At 36.8% G+C, this 25,704-nt stretch overlaps 1 protein-coding gene across 3 annotated transcripts in view; it reads left to right on the top strand.

Annotated features, from left to right (window-relative positions):
* PHF14 (PHD finger protein 14) overlaps window positions 1-25,390 on the top strand; it is a 189,608-nt gene extending 164,218 nt beyond the window's left edge. The window contains exon 18 of one of the 3 annotated variants that reach the window (XM_055147149.1): window positions 20,734-25,390. In XM_055147149.1, coding sequence (XP_055003124.1) covers window positions 20,734-20,757 — 24 coding nt within the window. In that variant the 3' untranslated portion in view covers window positions 20,758-25,390. Of the gene's footprint in view, window positions 1-3,511; window positions 3,704-20,733 lie in introns of those variants that run through there. The other 2 variants (XM_055118864.1, XM_055146003.1) reach the window with 2 other exon arrangements.
* Window positions 25,391-25,704: the final 314 nt, after the last annotated feature.

Here is a 25,704-nt window from a genome sequence, read left to right as displayed (position 1 = left end):
TAATTAGGTTCTAATATCCAAGTAACAGAAATTCCAGCATGAGAATAAAATTGGCCTTTATGTGGAATTGTTCAGCTCCTATGAGAAATAAAAAGTAGGGTTGATAATTTTTATTGTCATGAATTATTATGAGAACTAAGTCAAATTTGTAAGTAATATAAAATATTAGGGCACTTCTTTTGTAAATTAATGGTGCAAGCTGGAGAAAATAAAAACCAAACCTTTCAACTTTTATTTCATAGTATTTAGTTTGGATAAATAGTGGTAATTTTTTACTAATTTTTCTTCCAGATTAACTCTTCTTACTCATACTTGTCACCTGGAAAGGTAGAGCTTAGTTAAAAGGTTCCCGTGTGCCTAGAAGTGATCCTCAATGCTAAGAGCAAGAAGGCAAAGGAACTACTCTTCCTTTGGCATTACGGATGTTACTGTTGTATGAGTGTGAATTTGTAAAATTATATACATAACTAGCAAGATCTGCAAGGTTGTTATTAATCAACATGTTCTTTGGAGTATGAATTAACAAGCTGAAACATTAAGAGATAAACCTGTCTACTCTTCAGTAGCCCCAAAGGGTACATCTTTTTTTTGGCTGCGTCAGAACACTTCATGAAACAAATGTCAAACTTGTCAGGTCTGTCACTGAGAAAATGATCCGTGCAGCCAGGGTCTTCTTTCACTGGGAAGCAAACAGATGTCTTATCTTAGCAAAGAGTGACAAAAACCTGCCATCTATCAGAAGAAATTTTTGGCTTTCTTTAATGTTGAGGAATAAATAAATACTTTGGTAAAATGCTTGCCTGTTTTTTGTTTTGTTTAGTTTTTTGTTTTTGGTTTTTGTAATTTTGTTCATTATGTGGTTGTTTTTTCATCTTGATTTACTGCCCAAGATATTTTAAAGATTTTATTAATTCTGATCTGTACATAAGATACTTCTGTAAATTGACCTTAATGAGAAAGAATCAATTAGTACATATGCAAAATGAACCAAAGAAGCTTTTAAAATTCCTTCGCAAGTTTATCATACCTAAGCCTAATACTTCCATTGAGATAATATATATTACAGTTAGTTTAATTATATTATTCTATAGTAGTTATATTAACACTTTATAACACTTTAGAAGTTAGGATTAAATACCTGCTGAGTTAGGAAGGATACTATGCTTTTCCAGATTATATATTACTGTAGACAGACCTATCCTTTCTTATTCTGCTGTTTCACATAATTCATTATTAGACTCTCAATATGTACTTGATGTGCCCAGTTAAATGGTAGGAATATAAAAAAGAGAAAATACAGCTCTGCCTGAGAAACATGGCGATAAATTCAGTGCTACCTCACAGAAACCTTTATCACATTATCTGCTAATTTTAACACATCTAATTTTAATATATTCTGACATGCTCTCACTGAAGAAGATAGTGGAAAATATAGAATAAGATTTGCTTTTTATTCTGATATAATTAAAATATAACCTCTAGAAACTCTTGAAGTAGAAACCACCTGTCCGTTAATAAATTTTCGAGTCAGTCATACATATCTGTTCAGTAGAGATAAACTGGAACAAATAAACAACATCAAATAGCTTTTATGCTTAGAAAAATTATATCAAAATTACATCGCCAATGATATTCACCTTATTCCTCATAGCCTTCATATCCATAATGATATAGGATGGTTGATAATATTGATGATTTCTCTTCTGGTGTTGACAGTCTGAATCAAATGCTAAATCTAGATGCACAAGAGACAAAGCCTAGAAAGAAAGCTTTCTCCATATGCATGTGTGGGTTTTTTGGAGGGCAGGGGGAACCATTCCTGCTAGATAACCTAAAGGGCCACTCCTGGCTTAGTGCTCAGCGGTAACTCCGTGTGTTGTCTAGGAATACCACGTGGTGCCAGGAGCAATCCTGGACCACTTAATGTGCAAAGAATGTATTCAGACTATTGGGCTATTTCTCCAATCCCACAGCTGTGGGTTTTTTGGTTTTTTTTTTTTTTTTTTTTTTTTTTTTTTTTTTTTTTTTTTTTTTTTTTTTTTTTGCTTTTTGGGTCACACCCAGCGATGCTCAGGGGTTACTCCTGGCTTTGCACACATGAATTGCTCCTGGCAGTGCTTGGGGGACCATATGGGATGCCGGGGATCGAACCCGGGTCGGCCACGTGCAAGGCAAACGCCCTACCTGCTGTGCTGTCGCTCCGGCCCTGGCTGTGGTTTTTTAATGGAAAATAAATACAGCTTTTTAAGAGATGTACATGAACCAAGGCTTAGATACCTTATATATAAATCATGATTAGCTAAATAGTTCTGTATAATTCTTGATTTACATTTATTTAATAAAGTTAAGCTGGAGCGATAGCACAGCGGGTAGGGCATTTGCCTTTCACGCAGCTGACCTGGGTTCGGTTCCTTCGCCCCTCTCGGAGAGCCCGACAAGCTACCGAGAGTACCTCGCCCACAGGCAGAGCAGGCTACCCGTGGCATATTCTATATGCCCAAAACAGTAACAAGTCTCACAGTGGAGACGTTACTGGTGCCCGCTCAAGCAAATTGATGAGCAATGGGATGACAATGATACAGTGAATTTACTTAACAGAGCATAAAATTTTAATTAAATAGAATTTGTTTTTATAAGATACGGAAATACAGGGTGATATTTTTGTGTTGCCCAGAGATACTGAGGAAATTGCTATTCATACTTTTAACTCAGTGAAGAATAGTCATACAGTACTTTTTAACTTAAGTTAATAAAAGTGAAAGATCTTAAAAGATCTTGGGATCAGAAATACTAAGAAAGCAGGACTGCCTTGTATTTGGGTAATGTTGGAGGGACGGACATGTATGATGAGATAGGTTACAAGTTATAAAATGAAATATTTTTCTAGACCTTCATAATGCTCTGGAGGTCACCATTCAGTGTTCAGCGCAAAATGCACCTCATTCTCCTAAAAACAGATTTTATGATGTCATTTCATTTATTCACAATGTTGCATAGGAACTTGCTGTGAATTACGAGGCCACCATTTAGAATCGAAACTATATAGTATTGTAAGTATTCTATAGCCTGACTTGCCCTTTTTTCCTATTTTAGAGCTGACTGATTTTCAGATAACATATGGTGTTACCAGTAATTGGAAAATTGGCAGGCCTGTCAAGAAAGTATGCTAGATGAGACAACAGTGCCTTGCTAGGGCACGTAAAGTGTTTCACCCTTATTTTTTTTATATCAAACAATGAAGTAAAATTATCCAGTTCACCCCCTTAAAGGACACTTTTTAAATTATTATGATAAAATAAGTATTTTTTAAAAAAAAGAACTTTAGCTAATGTGTAGTATAAAACAGTACCCACTAAATTACTATTTAAATGTTACCTAATTTTACCATTTGTGTTTATAACCTTTTCACTAGGCTTAATTGAATCACAATAGTTAATAATTCTTCAGAGAAATAAAGTTGAAAAATTCCCTAAAGTTTATAATTTAATGTTTTCTAAAATTTGTTTCACAGGAAGATGAAAATGAAGCTGAAAGAAAAAATATATCTCAGGAGCTCAGCATGGAACAGAAAAATCCAAAGAAATAAAGGATTTTCTGTAGTGTTTTGAAAAGTTTGCAACTTATGTAGTAGCAGATAAAATTTCTAATTGTAAAATGTTAAATTGTAAAATCTAATTTGCAAATGTTCTCAATAAAGTCATTGAAAATGCAATAGGAGCTTGCACTTGGAATTTGTTTTTAGGACAATTTAAACCTTTAATAGCTAGGCCTTTAAAATATTTTTAAAAGGAGAAAAATTCTTATCTGAAAATTGAGACTAGCAACCATTTTTCTTTTATTTATAACCTAAGTGGTAAGACATCTGATGACCTGAAAGAAAACTCTGAAAGGCTTTCCCCCCACTTACTACTCTCTCTTGTCTTCTTCAGTGACCTGAACAAAATTCCACTTCATAATCTAGAGAAAAACAACCCAAGAATAAAATACCATTTCTAAATGGATCAGTGTATCATCTAATACTCTAGGATTGCAAGGAAAGGCCAAAAAGGGAATGATAATTTACTGTTATCTGTGGTAAAAGCAGTACCATGCTTTTTAATTCATAGTATATAATATAATCTAAAGTATACATAATATTTCTACTGTGTGCTAATCCCTGTATATTTTTCTTAGATATTTCAAGAACGGTTCGCATATGTATTTTTAAAATTCCTTTGATTCCCATTTTTATCAGAATTCTCAGTACCCAACCATTTTACTTCCCCTGCTTCTGATTCCCAGGCTATCATATGCCAGCAACAGCAGGAGCAATGAAGCTACTTGTTATATGCGTAACCAAATGTTGAGCAGATGTCTGGTTACTTAAGGCAGAGTTTTTTAAAACGGGAGGCAGAGCTTTGGAAGACTTGTAAGAGAATGCCAACCTGCAGCTTCTCCCTGTGAGAATGAAATCTCTGTTCTTGCCCTAGAGCTATAGTTTTAATCACGTGTATCTAACTAGCGCAATAAGGTATGACAGTGGAAAGAGCTCACAGTAATGATAAAGCAGACTGAAACTGCAAGTAGGCAAGATAGAAAATTCACTGATACACACCCTCAAGTATTGTATTATGATTATCAGGAAGAATCCATAAGATTGGACTTCCTGAATAAATTTTGGACAAAGCCTTTAAACTAAAGAAAATCTTGGGAAGGCAGGTTAGAGTCTTTGGATGGCCTGTGGTCCGAGCAAATAAAAAGTGAATTTGTCTACCCCCATCCCATTTTTATTATTTTTGAAATAGACGTTAGTCTGTTTCAAAATGTCAATTTTTATAAGGATTAGAATAACATTAATATTGTTACTTTTGAAAAGATGTGATAATAATACATGGTTAATTCATGACTAGCATTATGTTGTAGATCTGTGCTAAATGTGCAATGTGTTTTATGCTGTTATTAACATAATTACTATTTTCTTATTTACCAGTGATCGATCTGAGACGGAAAATAAGTGAACCAAGGTGAAACAAGTTAATAATTGTTTATGGTCAAAGACTTCAACCTGAAATAAGCTTACTACGAAAATAATGTTTAATATGTGATGTCTATTTAATACCATTCTCTCAATTCACTATTCCCCCCCAATTTTTCTCTTAGCAACTCTTTCACCACCTGCTACTTCTCTTTGCCAATTTCTGAGCCACACTTTAATCAGTGGAAGATTTTTAACTTAAGTAAAATAAGTGAAACAATACTCACTACCATTTTTCCCCTACTTTACATATAGAGAATATAAATATGAATATATATACATATATATATACACACACACTGAGATCATGGAACAAGTAAGTTTACACGGACTTTAGTGGTTCTCTAGTTTCTCAAGAATATTATGACCAAATTTTTGGTTTGATTTTGGAACACTCCTCGTGGTGCTCAGGATTGCTCCTGGTTCTGTGCTCAGGGTACCGTATGTGGGGATCAATCTGGGGCAGCTGCTTGCAAGACAAGCACCTTATTCTCTTTATCATCTTTCTGGCCCCTTTTTTTGGTTTTTGGTTTATGGCCAAGTTTTTTGTAAATTGTTTATTCAACTATTAGTGTGCTGCCATTGCATCTCTTGATAGTTTTATTTCTAGATTATAGATTGTCATGTATGAGAGGATAGTGACACACAATTACCCTAAAAGCATAAAGCATCTCAGATATATGGAGTGTGTGGGGGGGAGGAATGAACCTCAGCAGTACTTAGGGACTAAACCAGACTTGTTGCAAATATATTTAAGTGACACTTTAACCACTTATATCCCTAGTATATATTGCTGTTAAATTTCCTTTAGGGAAAATTTTTCGTGTTCTAATTCAATATTTTGTTTTGTAGTCATGCCATAAATCCATAATACAAGTCTTGTTGTAAAGATACCAGATTTCCCATATTAGATGACTCTGATTTAATCACTTTATTTTGTTCATGTTGGGTGTATTTTTATATGTCACCTCAAATATATTAGCTAAGGAAACCTTCAGTATACCCCTATTTTATTTGTATATAACCATATTAAGAATGTTTAGGAGACTGGAAAGATAACCCAGAGGGCTGGAGTACATGCTTTGCATTTTAGAAGATCAAGATTCAATTCCTGGCACCACCTGATTCCCACAGGCACCACTAGGAGTTACCTCCATGCAACAAGTCTGGTTTAGTTCTTAAACACTGCTCAGGTCACCCCCTGCCTTCCCCCTAAAAAAATGTTTGGTCAAGAGATAGCCAAGTGGCAAGTGGTAGAATGCATACCATACCTTAGCACATGTGGTGCCCCAAGTTCAAATCCCTTCCCTCTCCCCTTCTAAGCACTGACCCAGAGAGCCAGCCCTTCTCCAGTTCATCCCTAGAGCCTCTTAGCATCAATCCGTAATGTTTGCACTGCCGGTCCAAACATTGCTAGGAGTGGCCGTAGACTATGTGAGCACTGGTGCTGGGGCCATATTTATAATGAAAATCAATCTTCTATCTTCTAAGGTATATTCTATCTTGTACTAGCTTCCCTGTCATAGCAAATCAATGTCACAGAGAAGATCTTACAGGTTTCAGTTTCTGGAGAGGACTCATCTAGTTTATATATGACCACCTTGCTTATCTTCACATTATCCTTCCTCTGTATACATTGGAAGAGAGCAAGTGAGTTTTCTGATGTCTGTTTTGGAGGACGCTTATCCTACTGGATCAGGGCCAATCTTGGACCTCATTTAGTCCTAATTCTTTATTCCCAATACAACCATGTCTGTCTCTGTCTCTTCACTCTGTGTGTGTGTGTGTGTGTGTGTGTGTGTGTCTGTCTGTCTGTCTGTCTGTCTGTCTATATTAGGGCTTCAACATGTGAATTCAGGGGATAGGGTGGAGGGACACATTTAATCCATAATACATTTGAATAAATCCAAATGCTTCCTTTATAACAATTCACATTACATTTAAGAGACAATAGAGCTAGTCCAAGTGAAAATACCTGTGGCAATATAGATTATTTAAAAAGCATCTTTATAAAAATTAATTGGAATAGGATCTAAAAAGATGAATTTCTAGAGAAAAAACTGCATAATTTATGTTCCTGTTTTGTTTATAGCCCCATTACTTAACTCATTTCCTAGCCATACAAGGTGTAATATTGCTACTATAATCATCTTGTAAGTAACAATGTAGAATACAAAAGAAAATTTCCATTTAAATTTCATGATGCCTACATAATTCCCATCTTCTCAGTTGAATTATACTCTATGTAATTATTGAACTATATTTCTTATAGCTTATAAATATATGATATGTGGACCTATGTTCAATCATTGTTATCAGGAAAATATACATTAAAATCACAATGAGTTGCCATTGAATGTTTATAACTAAATCAAGTTTTTGACATTAAAGAATTTTTTTTCCAATATAGCAGCCACGTGTGGCTCTTAAGTACTTGAAATATCAATAGTCTGAAGTAAAATGCTCCAAGTATAAAGCACGGCAGAGCCTGGCAAGCTACCTGTGGCATATTCGACATGCCAAAAACAGTAACAAGTCTCACAATGGAGACATTACTGGTACCCACTCAAGCAAATTGATGAACAACAGGATGGCAGTGCAGTGCAGTGAATATGAAAAAGTAAAATATCTCAATAATTTTACTGTAAGTATATGCTAAAATAATATTTGAATAGATATGGTTAGATACAATATATTTCTCATGGAGATAGAGCATAAAAGATTGAGAATCGATTGCTGCAATTCAGTACTCATCCAACAATTATAACAAAATCAGCCTTTAGTAGTTAACGCACATGTCATTGAATTCTACTTATATTCTTTATCCCTGCTGAATTGCCATATTTTTCATGAGCCTATTGAAAAAGCAATGATCTCATAAAGAGTCTAAAAACTAGACAAATGTCCTCATGATTATTGTTGCAAGCGTAAATGTCACATTAGATAAGTTTGGAAGTTGCATATGAAGTTAAACAAATATCTTTAACTCAACAGAGATCTTTACTACACACAGTGAAAATATATAAGTATATCCTCATAAAAAGTTGTATATAAATACTTTAACAACTTTATTCATAATATTTATACAAGCCCAAACCTAGTAGCATGTTTTTCTCTTTTGAAGTGAAAATCAGACTTCATTATGGTTATTCTTTTCAGAAAGAATTTGTCACTATCCTGAGAAATGTGATACTCAAAATTAGTGTCTAATGTTTTGTTTGTTTTTTCAGATAAATTGAGTGTATTTAGTATCAATAATAAGTAATAATAGGATAAAATTATAGGTAATAAAAGATTAGTGAAATGTTCAAATAAATTTAAAATATTAAATTCATTTAAAAAATATTAATGTAATGAAATCTGGCCGGGAAATTGTTGTGATACAGGTGTGCTGGCTAACCTATGAATTTCCCAGATGTAGGACATCTCACCACATCATTCATGGTAATTATGTGACAGTATTCACACTCTTCCTCTAAACAAGTAAATACAGTAATGACTTACGTAAAAGCATTTAATGTTAAGTTTTCAATGATTCTGTTTAATGATTTTTTTGAATGGTTTTTGCAGTTGAACTTACATTTAAACCCAGTTAAAACTTTTTAAATCATAACTACATCGAAAAGCATCATTATAAACTATTAATTTCCCTTGAGATTAGAAAGCTTAAATGAGGGGGAAAGCAAGATATCTGCCCAGTTGCTGCAAAGTTAAGTATCTATAAACTGCTTTGCATTTCAACTGTGAACTTTGAATCTCGTATCTGTACATACCAAATAGTGCATATGTTCTGCAATTATTAAAGTTTTGCATTTTTTGCTTTTTAATCATCTGAGTAGAAGCGAGATGAATCTAGGAAGTTTCGCTTCTCTAATATTTTTTATAGCATAAAAATTTCCAAACTGTGTATATTTTGTACACACACATACAGTAGTCACTATAATGATTTTCATATAAGCTTAGTATGTGTTCATATAAGCTCAGCATTTGCTATACTTATATTTTTCTTAACATCCATCAATTTGTCTTGTTTTTCAGATGTAGCAAACTGTTGCTCTTTAAATTGAATTATATGGGGGTGGAGGGAACGAGAATCTCCTACAAGGGCATCTCTCATATGACTATAAATAATTTATTCCAAATTCCACTGAGAAAGAAGAACTAAGTTCAGTTAATTGCTTTGGCATTTTCCCCAGTGTCTTGAGTCCCTCAGGCCAGCGTACGTTTCTGTTGGTTGGGCCCTAATACCACATGGGACCGCAGCAACTTACTCCTTCCTTATAGTAGCTAAATAAGATTCTCACTGAATAGTGAAGGTTGATTAGAAACACACTCCATTTCGAGTTACCGCAAGAAAACAAATTTTGCATATCTATGAATAAGCAAATTTCATCTCTATTTCAGACTCTCGTGAGCAATCATAGCGTGTGTATAAATGTCTCCCTATAGTGAATTGAATGTGGGATCTATGGATTTTGTTCTCTAGAAAGGAAGTTAAAGTGCTAATGGCAGCAGCATGAAACACATGCAACTATGGCATTGCTGTGATTTGTTTTAGGAAGACTATTAATTTACTTGTTACAAAGCCAAGTACGAACAACCCTTTAAAACTGTTGAACCATGTAAACCATTTTCCTTAAGGGTTTTAAATTTGAGAACAGCCTCTTGAAATTTATTGCTTTAATGAGATATTCTTTGCCTGCAGTCAAGATGAGAGTTAGATCATTGGTTTCCCAGCGTGACACCTATGTATTCTTGTATGCACTTGATGTCATTAGGCTCATAATGGCACAGCCAACATCACATTAATGTTTTAAAACTTCCCTTTTGTCTCTTAGTTTACGTCTTTCATTTACATCAATAGCAGGCTAAATATTTCACTCTAAAAATAGGATATACTCTTCCTTTATTGATACTGTCAGGGATATAAAACAATCACTATTTTCATAGTGATTTTCATGTTTTAAGCCTTAAATACTCAGTAGATAGTTTCCAGAAAACAATAGAAAATTGAATCGATGTTTTATATGTAGGTCTGAATATGATAACCTTGCTGTTGGTACAAAGGGGCAGAAAATAGGGTTCTCCTTAAGGGATGACAGTTCCAATCTTTGTCATTTTTTAATAGTATGCCCAATCCTAGAGGAGACACAAAATTATTTTTGCTTTTATCTTTTGTTTTGGGGACATATCTGCCAATGCTCAGGGGTTACTCCTGAGTCTGCACTCAAGAATTACTCCTGGTGTGCTCAGGGACCATGTGGGGTGCATGCAAGACACAAGCCCTGTCCTTTGTACTAAAGAGAGATTAACCCTTTTTATGATATTCAAGGCAAAGAAAAAAGCAGCTTAGCATCCGATAATTGGAAAGAGCTAAGGACCATTTGATGTTTCATGACAGAATAACATAAAGGATCTCTGAAGAAGGAAACAAACATATTATTTGCAATGTATCACTTATCTTTTGACATAACAATGAAATTCTGTGATTAAGAAACCATTCTTTATGTGATATACTTAATGTAATGCATATGTTTGAAGGTACTTTATCTCTGAGTTTATGATCCCACTTATTTTACTAGTAACATTTGCAGCCAGATACAAATGTAGGCTGAAGAATATAATAAATCCCTAGGAATCCATAAATTGGATTCAACAATTAAAGTCTTCTCATGTTTGAATTATTTTTTTTCTATCTCTCAACAAATTATTCTAAAAACAGATCCCAGACTATGATGTTCAACATTTATTTCTGGTTGGGTATGTTTAATTTATAATCCTGTTTTTCTTTGTTATGAACATTTTTTTTTAATTTTTTATTGTGGAAAGTTACAAAGTTACAAAGTTTTCAGGTTTAAATCTCAGTTATACAATGCTCGAATACCCATCCCTTCACCAGTGCTCATATTCCACCACCAAGAATCCCAGTATAGCTCCACCCCGCCCCCTCACACCCCAAACCCCCCCACGCCCCTAGCCCCCCCACTGTTTTTTTTAATTATGTGAGAAAACCTCTAGGTTAATATGGAAGTAGAAGATTGGACAACAGTTTGTTCTTCCTAGTGAATCTTAGACCATACTTTTAAAAATTTATTTATTTTCCCAATTTTCTCCTTACATTTTATATTAGCACTGATTTACCAAGTTGTCCATGATGATTTATTACAGACATTCAGTATTCCAACACCAGTCCCACTACCATTACACCTTCCCTCCACCATTTAGACCATATTTTGATATATTAAAAATATATTTAAAATATTTTATGAATTAGAAGTGAGCTTGTAAAAAATACTTATTCAAAAATTTCGGTAGTGGTGATATAAAAAAAGAAATTATGCAGAATCTCTGCTCATATTTTCATTTTGCACCTTAGAAAAAATAGAACTAATCAGAGCTGCAAATCTTAAAGGAGAACAAATTTCAAACTCCAGAGCACTGTTAAACCAAGACACCTTCCTGATAATGCTAACAAAGGGATAGAGCAAGGTCTTTGAAAATTATCTTGTTAGTAAAATTAAACTAAACTCCTGTGCAGATTCTCCTTTTGTTTGTCTTAGGGCTGCATAGTATTTGGACATTTTTAATTTGGAATTTAAAACGATAGCACCGTGGTAGGGTGTTCGCCTTTCACTCGGCCGACCCGTGTTCGATTCCTCCGCCCCTCTCAGCCTGGCAAACTACCGGGAGGATCGAGCCTGCACGGCAGAGCCTGGCAAGCTACCCGTGGCATATTGGGTATGCCAAACACAGTAACAATAAGTCTCACAATGAGAGACGTTACTGGTGCCCGCTCAAACAAATCGATGAGCAACAGAATGACAGTGACAGTGACATTTCATGTCTAGCCCCAGAAGTCAGAAATAATCATGGGCTATATTTCGGTAGGCTCTCACTTTTCTGTGAGATTAGACTGGTTAGTTTACTGGTTCTGTTTTCTATTATTCCCCTTTCGGTGAGCAACTTCTACACAGTATCTTGCCTTCCCAACTGCATATTTCCTGGGCACTGCTAGCTCAGGTGGGAAAGATCGAACACTGTTTCACTGTATCACTGTCATCCCATTGCTCATCGATTTGCTCAAGCAGGCACCGGTAACGTCTCCATTTTTGTTGTTACTTGTTACTGTTTTGGGCACATCAAATACTCCACGGGTAGCTTGCAAGGCTCTGCCGTGCAGGTGGGATACTCTCGGTAGCTTGCCAGGCTCTCCAAGAGGGATGGAGGAATCAAACCCAGGTTGGCCACGTGCAAGGCAAACACCCTAACCGCTGTGCTATTGCTCTAGCCCTAAATGACTTTAACCTCAATTTTTAATTTTCTCTCCAATATGCAGCTCAAATGTTCATCTAAGCAGTTCAAGCTTGTATTTTAAACAATTCTTGAAAATCACATAATATAGAGAAAGTGCGCAGTGATTGTCTGTATCTATAGATTGTCTATATCTATCTTAGTATGAAAACCAAATATTCCTCCCAATTTCCTGTTTTATCTCCTATTTCTTTTCATAATTCTTGAAATAAAAATCTTGCCAGAATACTTTAAGCTTTAGACGCATATGCTGCCTGAGCCCATGTGCTGCTTGTGCCCATGTGGCCGAGCACATGCGGTGCCCAAGCACATGTGTCGCCCGCATCTCCCCTCTTGTGATGTGTACTTTCATGCTTTCGTGTCTAGTGCTAGGATGTGTGTAGAGCTCTCTCCACCCTTGGAGAAGCCTGCGTTCTCTCTTGAGTGTGTTACTCTTACTTTTCCCTCTCTCTTATCCCTTCCTCCTCCCCTCAAAAGCCTCTAAATAAAATCTGTGTACTTCAAAAAAAAAAAAAAAAAGAATACTATAAGCTTTAAATTCCTTTTTATTACAAATACATATTTTTTTATCTGGATATACTCGATGGTACAGGATATAAGGTATTTGACTGGCATATTGCATATGCAGTTGTCTCCCACACCTTGTGGGGTCTCCCACAAACTGCCAGTAGTAATTTCTGGGAATAGAGCAGGAGTAAACCATGGGCACCACCAGGGGTGCCTGTCGTACAAACAACACTACCCTAAACCCATAAGATCTAGTTTTCCTTCCCTTCAAACCTAGACTCGTACAAAGTTACATTTTCTCCTTTAACTTACAAAAGAATAATATTTAAAAATGGTAAACACGGGACCAGAGTGGTAGGACAGCTGGTATGGTGTTAGCCTGGCATCCCACACGGTTTCCAAGCACTGCCAGGAGTAATTCCTGAGTGCAGAGCCAGAAGTAGCCCCTGAACATTGACGGGCATGACCCAAAAAAAATTAATTAAAAAAAAATTAAAAAGATATATACACAGGGGTAAACTATAAAAAAAAGATAAATGAATTAATTTGGCTAGTCTATTAGGCTATGCTGTGAAAACAATAATCCTTGAAATCCCACTGCTTGCACCAACAGAAGTTTACTTCGCAATTCGTTTGTTCACATTGCAGCTTTTTTCATTTAAATGTAGGTGGGGGCAGTGGAGTGTGTGTGGGGGAGGGAGAAATAGACACAAAGAACTCATGGTTAAGTGAGCTATTTGAGGTTAAAGCTCAAAAAAAAATAAGTAAAAACATGGCAAAATGCTCTATAAAAATAAAACGTGTCTGGCTTTGAAAACATGATTTTATTAGAAGTGGTAGGATTAGTGTTTCAGAAAGGTAAAATGAAATATGCAAAGGTAATTTTCGGGGATAAAAGATGATAAGTATGGCTGGGTCTAAGAGGATGCATGGCAGAAGGTAATAGGAGCTGTGTCAGGGAAGAGAGGTGAGGATTTTTTTGTGTGTGTGTGAAAGAATTTGAGGTATTTGCTCTGCACTTAGATTTAATAGACTGTGATATTTGTCACAAGCAAAGGACAGAATGAGGAAATCATGATGATGGTGGCTGCATAGTATTATAAATGTAATTAATGCTACTGAATTATACAGTTTAAAATGGCAGATTCTGTGCTAAGTGTGTTCTCACATTTTTACCAAAATTAATGGAATGTACAAAATATGGTATATGAATTGTATTTCAATTAAAAAATAGATTCAAACCTACAAAATTAAATTACATGAAAATCTTCAAAAAAATATAAAACACTGACATGAAGCCTAACCAACTATTTATTAATCAGATTCTCTGGGGGTGGGCTGAGTAGCCAGCAGCTTGAAAAGTCCTCAGGTGATTCTATTGTGCGGTCATGGTAGAGAATCACTTCTGTAGGCAATAAGGAACCAGTGAAGAATTTCAATCAGGGGAATAGCATGATCAAATTTGCATTTGAGGTGCTTAGTACCTGGCTTTTCTGCTCAAATCTTTAATAGACACACGAATGTGAAGAATTTATTCACAGTGGCCCAAATATCCCTCAACTGTTAATTAGATGATAAACTCTGGCATATTTATACACTAGAATACAAGTCAGTAATTATGATTCCATTACACTGGCTCTATTAACGCTATTTCTGCTCCTTTTCCCAATATTCCTAGACAAAATCTGCCTTGCTTTCTCTTGGGTTTGTCTATACCTAACCAAGTGTTCTAGTGCTCTCACCACAATTATGATAAGAACGACTTTTGTCACATCCTCAAACTGCCTCATGTCCTTTGGTACTCAAAAAGTCAGTGCCATCTCCCCATTCCAAAACCCTGAAAATCATTAACTATTTCAACAGGTCTATATTTTTTTCTTCTTCATAATGTACAAAAGAAATGGTTCTATATACAGCTTTTTTGAATGAGCTTTTTTTCACTAAGAGTTCACCTCTGTTGTTTTAATGTGTCAGGGAGTTTTTTCTTTTCATTATGGAATAGAGTTCATTGTAAGGATGTATTAGTATGTTCACCCATATGCCAGTTGAGACAGTTGAATGTTTTCTACATTTTGGTGATGACGAATGAAATTGCAGTAACATTTGTGAACAGATCTTTTGAGAACTGCATAAAAGACGAATGGGATTGCTCTGTCCTAAGTGTATATTTTGCTTTGGTAGATGCAACCAAAATGCTCATCAAATACCATTTTACATTCCCACAGCGATATCAGATAGCTACCATCCTATATTCTCTCCAGGGTTGGGTAGTTTCTGTTTGTTCTTTTTGTTTGTTTTATTTTGCTTGTTGCCAAACAGTTACTGTGGTTTTAATTTATAATTCCCTAGTGACGAATGATATCAAACTGTTTTTCAAATGTGCCATCTTGCCCTCTGTATAATCTCTGTGGAAGCACCTATTCATATCTTTACCCATTTTTTTATTGAGTTGCTGGTTTTCAAAGACATTTGCAGGGAGGGACTCCCAAATGGTATTCAGAAGATCTAGGGGCCCTTCTCCAACAAGACTTGTGGCTCAGTACCATAGACACAGTTCTGCTCTGTCAGAGCAGGAGATTGCCTGGGCCACTGCAGTGATGCTCAGAGGCCTTCATTGGTGCTTGGGGGGCTTCCAAGGCTATTCCCCATTTACAGGGCCATATGACGCTGAAGATAGAACCGGCTTGACCACAGGCAAATATGTTCCTTAACCCATTCCCTATCTCTATGACTCTCAAAGACATTTTTTTTTTTGGTATCACTGAATGCCTTTCTCCAGCTATACTAAGACCATCAGTCCTTCTTCCATTGTATAAATCAAATTTTCTTTTTCTATCAACATGTATCCCTCTAGGTCCTGCTTTCTGCACCTTCTTAAGTTTAGTTGCTGCTCTGTTCTCATCTGATGCTGATCTCTCATAAAGTTGCCATCTCTCCAAACTCCCCTCTTCATCTAAGAGAACTTTATCTCTATCCTGCTGTGTCCTCCTCTGGAGAACTCGGACTTCCTCGCTTGTGACCATAGTTCCAAATCTGCAAGTAGCCAGATTAGGTTGCCCTGTCTCTTTATTCCCATTCTGTTCCCAAATATTTATCCCTTCCTCTTTATCTCTTTTCATACTGTATTTCCTCAAATATCTTAAAATCCTTAACTGCCTCCTGCACTCACGGAGGGTATATTTGGGCAGCTCACAGGCTGGGAAGTTTCACTCCAGAAGACTTCTGTATGAGACTCCTCCAAATGTCAGAATCTGATTCCTTTTTGTGACACTAATTTCCTCCCGAAAGAATGCTACACTCCTTAGAGCTAAGTTTCAGGGCAGCAATGAGGTCTGGCTTTAATGGAACTAAGTCCATGACTGCTCATGAAAACTCACTCACCCCTTCCTGACATCAGTAAGGCCTCCCCTCTGCCCTTAAGGTTCCTGGTGTCTCTCCCACAGAGACGCTTGGTTCTACTTTTACAGCCAGTGGACTATCTGTAGCTGTAGTGATCCTTGCTTGCCTCTGCAAGTTAGGGAATCCATCTACAAGTCTGTTCTATATTCATATTCTTTTCAGCTCCACTCTCCACTCCAGATGCCCACTCTGCCTGGTGGCTCCATAATTTGAGTTTTTATGTAATTTGGTTTGGAAGCACTCACGGGTCTAATTTTCACCATTTTTTTGAGGGGTGGGGCCACACCTAGTAATGCTCAGGGCTTACTTCGATCTCTGTTCTCAGGAATCGCTCCTGGTGGGTTCAGGGGATCATATAGGGTGTCAGGGATTGAACCCTCGTCAGCCACATGCAAGGCTGTGGTACAGCCCTACCCACTATACTATCACTCCGGCCCCTCACCGCTCTTCACAGCGCATCATTGGGCTTGTCTTCTCTCCTAAGCTTAATGCTCTTGCCATGCTCCTTCTATCCTCTCCAGACATAACTTGTTTTTCTGCTTGTCCCTTTGATTTCAAATCCTTTAAATTTTCCTTTGACTTTCTTCTAGTCTACTTCAATTTCAAGGTATCTTGATAAGGAAACAGAGGAGTATAACATCAGTTTACTCTTTGGAACAAAAAATTTGGAACAAAAAAATGATTTCCTAATTTTTAAATGTTATCCACAGAATTATTGCAAAGCTTTTTCATTCCTCTGCAGTTCAGAAAAATAAAATTGCACACAAACTTTTTTTTTATAAAGGGAAATTTTATGTGTGAACAAAGGAATTTATCACAAATCCAAGTGCCAGAGAGTTTCTGACAGACTGGACTGGACTGGGGAATTAGAGAGTCTCTAAGAAACAAAATAGTTATTGGCAGCACTGCTACTGTATGTATGGATACCAGGGATATTCAGGTACAAAATTGATATTAAATGAACTCTTTATTCAAAATAGTTGCATCTCTATGGAATGTTTTCATAATCTCAGCTTTAGTTTTCATCAAAACATCTTGCTCACAAATAAGCTTATAAGGTATTATAAGTTTGTAAGAAAAAAAAAATCCGCTATCAACATTAGCTAAGTAGCTCCCAAAAGTTGCATCTGGTGAAGGAAACTCAAAGCATGCAGGACATGACTATCCTCAAAAGCCCTTGAAAGAGGTAGTTAAGGAGCTAAAGCTAGAATCCAAAAGTTGGATGAGCTAGAACTGAAACTTGGTTGTAGTTTCTGCAGTGCTCAGGGGCCTTACCCCTTGGTTCTGGTGGTCATGGTCTTGGAAGGGGAGCCCACAGCTTCACACATGCCGGCATGTGCTCTACCACTTTAGCCACATCCCTGTTTCAAGACTTGAAACTTTTTACTGCTGAATTGGAATCTCGGAACAAATCACTAATGAGCTGCCAATAAAAATGAAGCTGTCTGTAGAAATGACAATTTTATTGAAAAGTTGTGAAATCTCATGGGGGAAAATTTTTTTTTTTTTTTTGAATTATACATATATTGTGCTCATATGTAGATCTATCAGTATTTTTTTTTTATTTATTTTTATTTTTTTATAGTTTATTTTTAATTAGTGAGTCAACGTGAGGGTACAGTTACAGATTTATACATTTTTGTGCTCATGTTTCTCCCTTACAAAGTTTGATAACCCATCCCTTCACCAGTGCCCATTCTCCACCACCAGTAAACCTAACATCCCACCCCCCCTTCCCAGTCCAGTCTCCCCCCACCCCACACTGCCACTATGGCAGGGTATTCCCTTTTGTTCTCTCTCTCTGATTAGGTGTTGTGGTTTGCAATAAAGGTGTTGAGTGGCCATTGCGTTCAGTCTCTAGTCTATATTTGGCCCGCATCATCTTTCATGGGGGAAAATTAACTATATGAAAGAAGAGGGCAAAATATAGGGAATTTCATTTCACTGTAGAATTAATGTGGCATCATTATATGACTTTTTCCAAGAGTCATATTTTCAAGGATACTTATATAATGTCATTGCAGTGATAGAAATGTTATCATTTGGAATACTGTATAACTGTATTACTGTCATCCGTTGTTCATTGATTTACTCGAGCGGGCACCAATAATGTCTCTATTCCTCTCAGCCCTGAGATTTTAGCTGCCTCTTTTTATTCATCTTTCCCAACGATTGGAGGCCCTTTCAGGGTCAGGGGAATAAGACCTATCAGAGCTTGCCATCCTCTTCCCATGCGGGCGAGATACTCTCGGTAGCTTGCCGGGCTTTCCGAGAGGTATGTATATACTGTCATTCCGTTGATCAACAATTTGCTCAAGCGGGCCCAATAATGTCTCCATTCATCCTAGCCCTGAGGTTTTAGCAGCCTCTCTTTACTCATCCTTCCTAATGGTGCCAAATTAGAGGCTCTTCAGAGTCAGAGGAATGAGACCCATCATTGTTGCTGTATATGGCATATGAATACACCATGGGGAGCTTGCCAGGCTCTCCTGTGTGGGCAGTAAACGGGAGCTTGCCAGGTTCTTCAAGAGGGAGAACTAGGCTATCAAATTAGTAATCTTTGGAATACTAAAGATAGTAAAATACTAGAGAAATAACTGCCAAATATAGACACTGACAGAACTGAAGCCAAATCAACTTTTTAAAAGATAAAATCAAGAGTTAATATTATTTCCCAAAACTTTGATAACGGAAAAGTTATTTTGATCTTCAAAGCATTCTAAATTTATTCAGGAAAAGTGGCTTTTTCTTTGGCTTATCAAAGCTTACATTTTTCTTCATTCACAAGCAGACAAAATATTTGTGGGAAATCTCAGCTCTTGGTGTCCATAAAACAGAAAAGACGTCATGAGCTTCTCTTGAAAAACAAACCACTGTATCTACACATCCTCTTGCTCTGCAACTATTCAGTATCTGTTGATTTGAATTTTTCTCATGTGTTGTAATTTACAAGTTCTGTTTATCCTTTGACTAGCTGGGTTAGAGGTACACATTTGGATGGCAGTAGAACTGTCTCAGAGGAGATATGGATATAGATAATGACCTGCTCCTTGCAGGAGATCAGGGAAGACAGGCTTCTGCTTTTTTAGGGTGAAATGAAGAGGTCTAGAGGAATAAATGCGCTGATGCAACAGCAAGAGTGTCTTTAAGTAAAAGGCCTGGGTTTGGTTCATGGACTGTTTCTCTGATGGGGATGCTTCTGACTCCCCACGAGGGAAAAATTGAGCTCTTATTAAAGGTCTGGAGTGAAGAATAATGGTACACTCCTTGATTCCAATTCAGTTTATTTTGTGTGGAAGCCCAGGAAGCCAGTCTCAAGCCATACTCCTGGCTCTGTGCTTGGAGGTCATTCTTAGCAGTGCTTGGGACCGTGTGGTACAGGGAATCACACCCGGGCTTCCAGAATGTAAGGCATGCAGTCCAGCCCACTGAGCTCACTCTCTGGACTCCTGATATTTCTTTACAAGGCTGAGTTTTTGTTGTTGTATTTTTTTTCTTCAAAAGTGTTTGTCATTTTTTCCCCACCAAGGGAGAAAATGCTCTCTAGCCATTCAGGCTAGTCTACATTTCAAGGCCAGACCTACATGCCAGATTGTACTTTTATGCCTATAGTTCTGTTCAGTATCAAAGTTACCTTGTACTTTTTTAAAAATTAATTTAAAACACATGCAATTAGATAAGAATATGTGTATTGTATGAAGAGATAAATACATAAAGCACTTTCAAGAGCGTACGCCCAAAGTTCAGCTTTGCTAGACTAGATGTTAGAAAGAAACACAAACTGAAAGCAAAACCTGTAGGTCCCTGTTTATCTAGAAGATTAACTCTTAAGATTTCCCCTGTCCTGTTAAAGTTGAATATTGGCCATTGGTTTCTAGCAAGTTTTATATCAGACTGCTGCAGGAAAGAAAAGAGAGTCCAGTATAAACTGAGCTTACCTACTCTGAAACTAAAAGCCAGATGCCTTTTAAATGTGGGAGTGTGCTACATTAAAAGTCCCAGAGGGCACTATGAGGGGAGATTGGTCAATGTGACCCACCAAAGCCAGTGCTAAATACCCATGCTTATAGATGGCTGCTTAGCATTTAGGTTGCTACCCTCCTGTCCCATTTGGTAACAATGTGTCACAGGTATGATCCTCAAGTTCTTGGGAAAGTTTTTTCTGGGTTTTCTATGAGACATTTTAAAGAGGTGGAGAAGGGATTAACAATGGTAAGTTTTCTAAAATGAATGAGATGACAAAGTCTGTCAAATTCTAGCTGGAAGGAACAATCAACATATTTTGACAACATTGACTGTTCTCAGACACCATTTTAAGAGGGTTTATGGTGGTCGCCCTAGGGAGACAATGTTCAGCAGCTGGGAGCCACTCTATAGTTCAAGTTTCTTATTGTGCATGGTAGACAAAGTCATTTGTGCCACGACTTCAGTAGTTTTTCACTCCCATGATCCCTACCTCTTAATACTCATGCCTTTTTGTAATCCTTTCCCTCTGAGTGCAGGTGAGACCTATGACTTGCTTCTAATCAACCGATTGCAGCAAAGATGATGGGATGGACAAAGTTGCATTTGTGCAATTGTATTCTATGTGATGCTAACGACCATCTGATGAAGAAACCTCTGCTCACTTGTTGGCTTTGATGAAAGGAGACCCAAGTGGCAAAGGAATGGAAAACGATCTATCACCAACAGCCAAAGAGAAAAAGAGGCCGTAAGCCCTGCAGATAGAAGGATATGAATACTACCAACATGCCGATAGGAATGCATCTTTTCTTAGTTGAACTTCAGATGAGAACCGGCTCTGGGTTACCTTGATTACAGTTGTACAAAGGACCAAAGTGGGCCCAGTTCTAGACCCGTACAGAAACTGTGAGATAATAGATTGTATTGTTTTAAACAAAATATATGGTCATTGTTTACATAGTAATAGAAAATGTGATCAGTGCTTTCAAAAGCATGTTTATTTGAACCCTGTTATTTCTCATATGCTTCATAAAAAAGGCTTTCACAACAGTCATTTGGGGAATGGTGTATTCTATATCCTCATCTCCAAAGAGAGTGAGAACAGTATGAGAATGAGAAAATGTTATTAGCTCAGTTTCATAAATTTATTTCTGTTATGGAGCCCAGCTCAATTTTGATTTTTTTTCTTTTTACTTCTAATATTACCTTATAAACCCAGTTTCAGATGTTCACACCACAAAGTAGTAGTTTTAAAGAGTAATAGCCATCAGGCTGGGAATACATCTCCTCAGAAACATTAAGACCTTCAACAGGTACTTGAGCATGGTAATGTTAAAGGAATCAATTTCCAGATTCTCATTTCTTTATGTTCTTTCCCCCAGCTCTACTCCTGGGAAGGGATTTTCAGTAATTTTCTTTCCACTTTATAAAAGTGGAATAACCCTCTAGATGATGAACAAAAACACAATTTGAGAAACTGATTTCTGTGTTGAGAAAGTGAGTGGCCATAAAGCTGGCTATCAAATCTTTTCACAAAACCTAATTTTCTTTTCTTTAATTTCCTATTGCAGAAGAGTCGATGGTATGGGCAAATTTGATGTGGCCATCCTTGGTAAATACAGTCAGCCACAAATGGGCAAATAAATGCATAAGTGAAAATCTCCTCAGGTAATAAAGGCAAAGTGAAGTAAGTTCAAATACAAGGCCAGGACACCCCGCAGAGACGAAGTAAAATCCAAAGTCCTGAGTTATTATTGCTAAAGACAATTGTCTGGTTAAAAGGAAAGAAAGTGGTTTTTAAAGAAGCCCTGGGGTTTCTGTAGATGTTGTGTTATTTTTAGAAAATGGCGAGAAGGGTTTTGATAATGAGGGAGGCACCGGTTATGCTGAATAGTGCATGCTGAATCCCCTTGAACAGAAGAACTATCACCTTATATTTTACAAAACAAATTAGAAACCCCATACAGAAAACAGTGAGTTGTGAGAACAAGACTTGATGTGGACTTCAGTCACCTGGACCATGGGTTTTTAGCACACAGTCAGCTGGTTATTCCCTTTGACAGCTACTCAGTGCTTAAGTCTTCCCCCATAAGGTAACAATTTAGGTTCCTTTAAATGGAGATTTCGCCTCTTTAAGGAGATGGCTGAGGATGGAGCACCCAGGGTGGTTTAGATTAATCCTAGATGCAATTTCATACCGATGGCAGTCTGGATGTCTAAGTATAATGGCACTTTTTTTTTCAGCTTTTGAAATGTCTATAAAAAGACTGAAGATGGGGCCAAGACAGTACAGGAGTTTAGATGCTTACCTTGCATGCAGCTGGCTCCACTTTGATTTCTGGCACTGCATAGGGCTTCCCAAACCCCTGAGCACTAGGAGTAAGCTATGGGTACAGCCAGGTGTGGCCCAACTCACAATCCCCACCCCGACTCCGCCCCAGATAAAATAGAATAGAATGACTGATGAGATTTTAGAAATCTTGAAATACTTTTTAAATAAATAGTTATATGTCTGGGAAATATTTATAGACTTCAAATGCAATATTGTTTAAGTGATGTAAAATCAATGCAGTAAACAAGATACAAGATTTGATTTTTTTTAATTTTATTGAATCATTGTGAGATAGTTACAAGGTTTCATGTTGGGTTACAATCACACAATGATCAAACACCCATCCCTCCACCAGTGCACATTCCCTACCACCAATATCCTGGGTATACCCACCCTTTCCCACCCTCCCCCTGCCTCCATGGCAGACAATATTCCCCATACTCTCTCTCTACTTTTGAGCATTATGGCTTGCAACACAAACACTGAGAGGTCATCATGTTTGGTCCATTACTTTTGGCACACATCTCCCATCCCGACTGATTCCTCCAGCCATCATTTTCTTAGTGATCCCTTCTCTATTCCATCTGCCTTCTCCCCTCCGCTCATGAAGCAGGCTTCCAGCTATGGGGCAATCCTCTTGGCCCTTGTATCTACTGTGCTTGGGTGTCAGCCTCATGTGACAAGATTTGATTTTATTGTGACTTTCTTTGTCTGTTCCAAAAGTGTACTCAGTAAATTAAATACAAATGAAAGGTAAGGAAAACCAAGGGTTTCATTGTCTCTGAATGCAGTAGAAAGGGAAAGAACAATGACAGGGAAATTGGAATTTTCCTAGAAAGTATTCTTATGAGATTAAAGACAGATGTATTTATAATCTTCCTGTAAGATATTTTTATTCTATTTGACCTATGGAAGTTGACATGTTTTATTAGATGTTTATAATAAAGTAGAAGAAAACAAACTTTAAAATGCAAAATATCAGTTAGCAGCTAAAATCGAGTGGAGAAAGATAGAGTGCAGACAAATAGTTCCTCTTAAGCCATTACAATTGAGTCACAAATTTGAGTCTGAGCTTCTAGGAGTCAATGCAAATAAATAAATAAGCAGAATTGTATTTGTTATCGGTAGGAGAATGTATTTTTCATTTTCTGTCTAATTACATAAGACTTCATAAAAAATGGTCTTTACAAATAAACTTCAAACACCAACATTTTTGTAAATTTCAGAAGGGTTTTGCTAATTAAAAGAAATGTTTAAAGGCATTTATATGTTAACAAAGTATTTTTCAAAATTGTGATATTTCAAAAATGCTGATAAGTAAGTTTGAAGTGTTCCCAGATTAATCAGGAAAAGTAACCAAAGGTGGTCTAGCAGCTTTGAAGGTTTTAACCCAAGATGCTTTATTCAGCCTTTTTGTTGAACACTCTAGCCAAAAAGGGCTTCTCCAAAGATTGTCTGTTCTGTGTGAGCTTGAAATGTCAGCAGAAGTGGACACTAACGAGAATATGGTGGTCCTCATCCTAATGGCAAGGGTGGGAAGTGGAAGTGGAAGATGGCAGAAATGTTTCCTTGTCCGATTTGCAATGATTTCGCATTATGATTTGCTACAAAATAGGTTTTCTAGAAAGGATGCTAGGTATAACCTAAAGATTAAGTAAGCAAAACAAACCAAAGAAAGAAAACAAAGCTTGACAAAAGCCAGAACTCAAATCCTCTCCCTCAACAATCACTAGTGTTAAAGGAGACATTTTGAAAGGGATAAAATTAAGAATATTTTGCAGATAAAAATATGTTTTTTTTATGAACGTATGTTGACTATTTCTTTGTAAATGAAGGTACCGGGCAGAGTATCCAAAGAACTGACATCTTAAAGATCAGAAATATTGGAAAGAATTTTCAAATGAACCCACAAAAGGACTTTTCGTTGAAGAGGACTAGCCTTTCACTTGATAAAATTTATTATTGCATGTCTGTAGATGTGAAGGATTTGCTTTGCCATCAACCATAAGATAGTTTAAAAGCAGTAGAAGGCTTGAATCTGAAAAGGTGTTTCTGAACAATGTATAGTTTTCTTCTGGAGACACCTAGTGATCTTATTGCTTGTTCTTTATTTCCTTCCACTAGAAAGTGACTCTAATCTCAGTCCTGGACTCCCCGCTGGCACTAGAAATGACTACAGTTGAGGCATTTTGAAGCATTTGGTGCTCTTTCTCTTTCTTTTGGAGAGCCATAAGTGGCAGAACTGTCCTCAGTCTGCCATTGATGCAAACACAACAGAGGATCCTGAGCTGAGTTCTCTTGTTTCCGTGGATTTTCAAGATTTCCCCTAATAGTAATTTTCTCATGACTGCCTTCTCCCTCAGATGGAGACATTTGATGAATGGATGAGATTAGTGAATGTGTCTATCTCAACAGGATCAACAAATCTGTCTTGCAAGAATCATTATTTAATGCCACAATTTCAAGAACAGTGTTCTAGAAATACCTTTAATTTTAAATAAATGAAATGATTAGTACTTTATCTCTTCTAGGTTTTTTTTTTTCACTGATGACAGAGACACTACCTTTCTGCAAAACTGCATCCTCTTCCTCCAGGTGCACAGTTAGACTGTTGTCACCAATTCCTTTGCAGCTAGGGCAGCCATATGTCTTCATTCTGGCCAAAGCAATGTGGGTAGAAGAAATTGCTCCACTTCCAGGCTCATCCTTTTCCCACCACCTCCTAACTCCACTCCACCGGGTGGATGTAGAAGATGCAGATACTAAGGAGGAAGGAGCCCTAGTTTGAAAGGAGCCTAGGTCTCTGAACTTCATGTGAACTTTTGAACTGTGTGTGAGTAAAAAATAAACAAGTGTTGTGTTAAGTCTTTGAGTTTTGTGATTTATTTGCAATTAAAATTAGTGCTATCTTAACAAATATACACATCCTAAATTTTTGTTTAAAATTTTTAAAATTTAAATAGGCATTGCATTCACACTCTTTTAATCAAACCAATAAAAAAATTTGCACTTAGAATATCATTCCCATCTCCATTTTATCGTTAGATAATTTAATTGTTTAATAGATTCCCAGTGATTTTACATAGATAATACCAAGATCACATACAAATAACATGTGAATCTATATTTCCCCTTCCTAGCCTTAAGACAGCAGGATAGCTTAGGACTTACTCCTGGA

This window comes from Sorex araneus, chromosome 1 (assembly GCF_027595985.1).
Source record: "Sorex araneus isolate mSorAra2 chromosome 1, mSorAra2.pri, whole genome shotgun sequence".
NCBI classification, from domain to species: Eukaryota; Metazoa; Chordata; class Mammalia; order Eulipotyphla; family Soricidae; genus Sorex; species Sorex araneus.
Note: the sequence above shows the minus strand (reverse complement) of the source record. Positions and strands in the feature narration are given on the sequence as shown.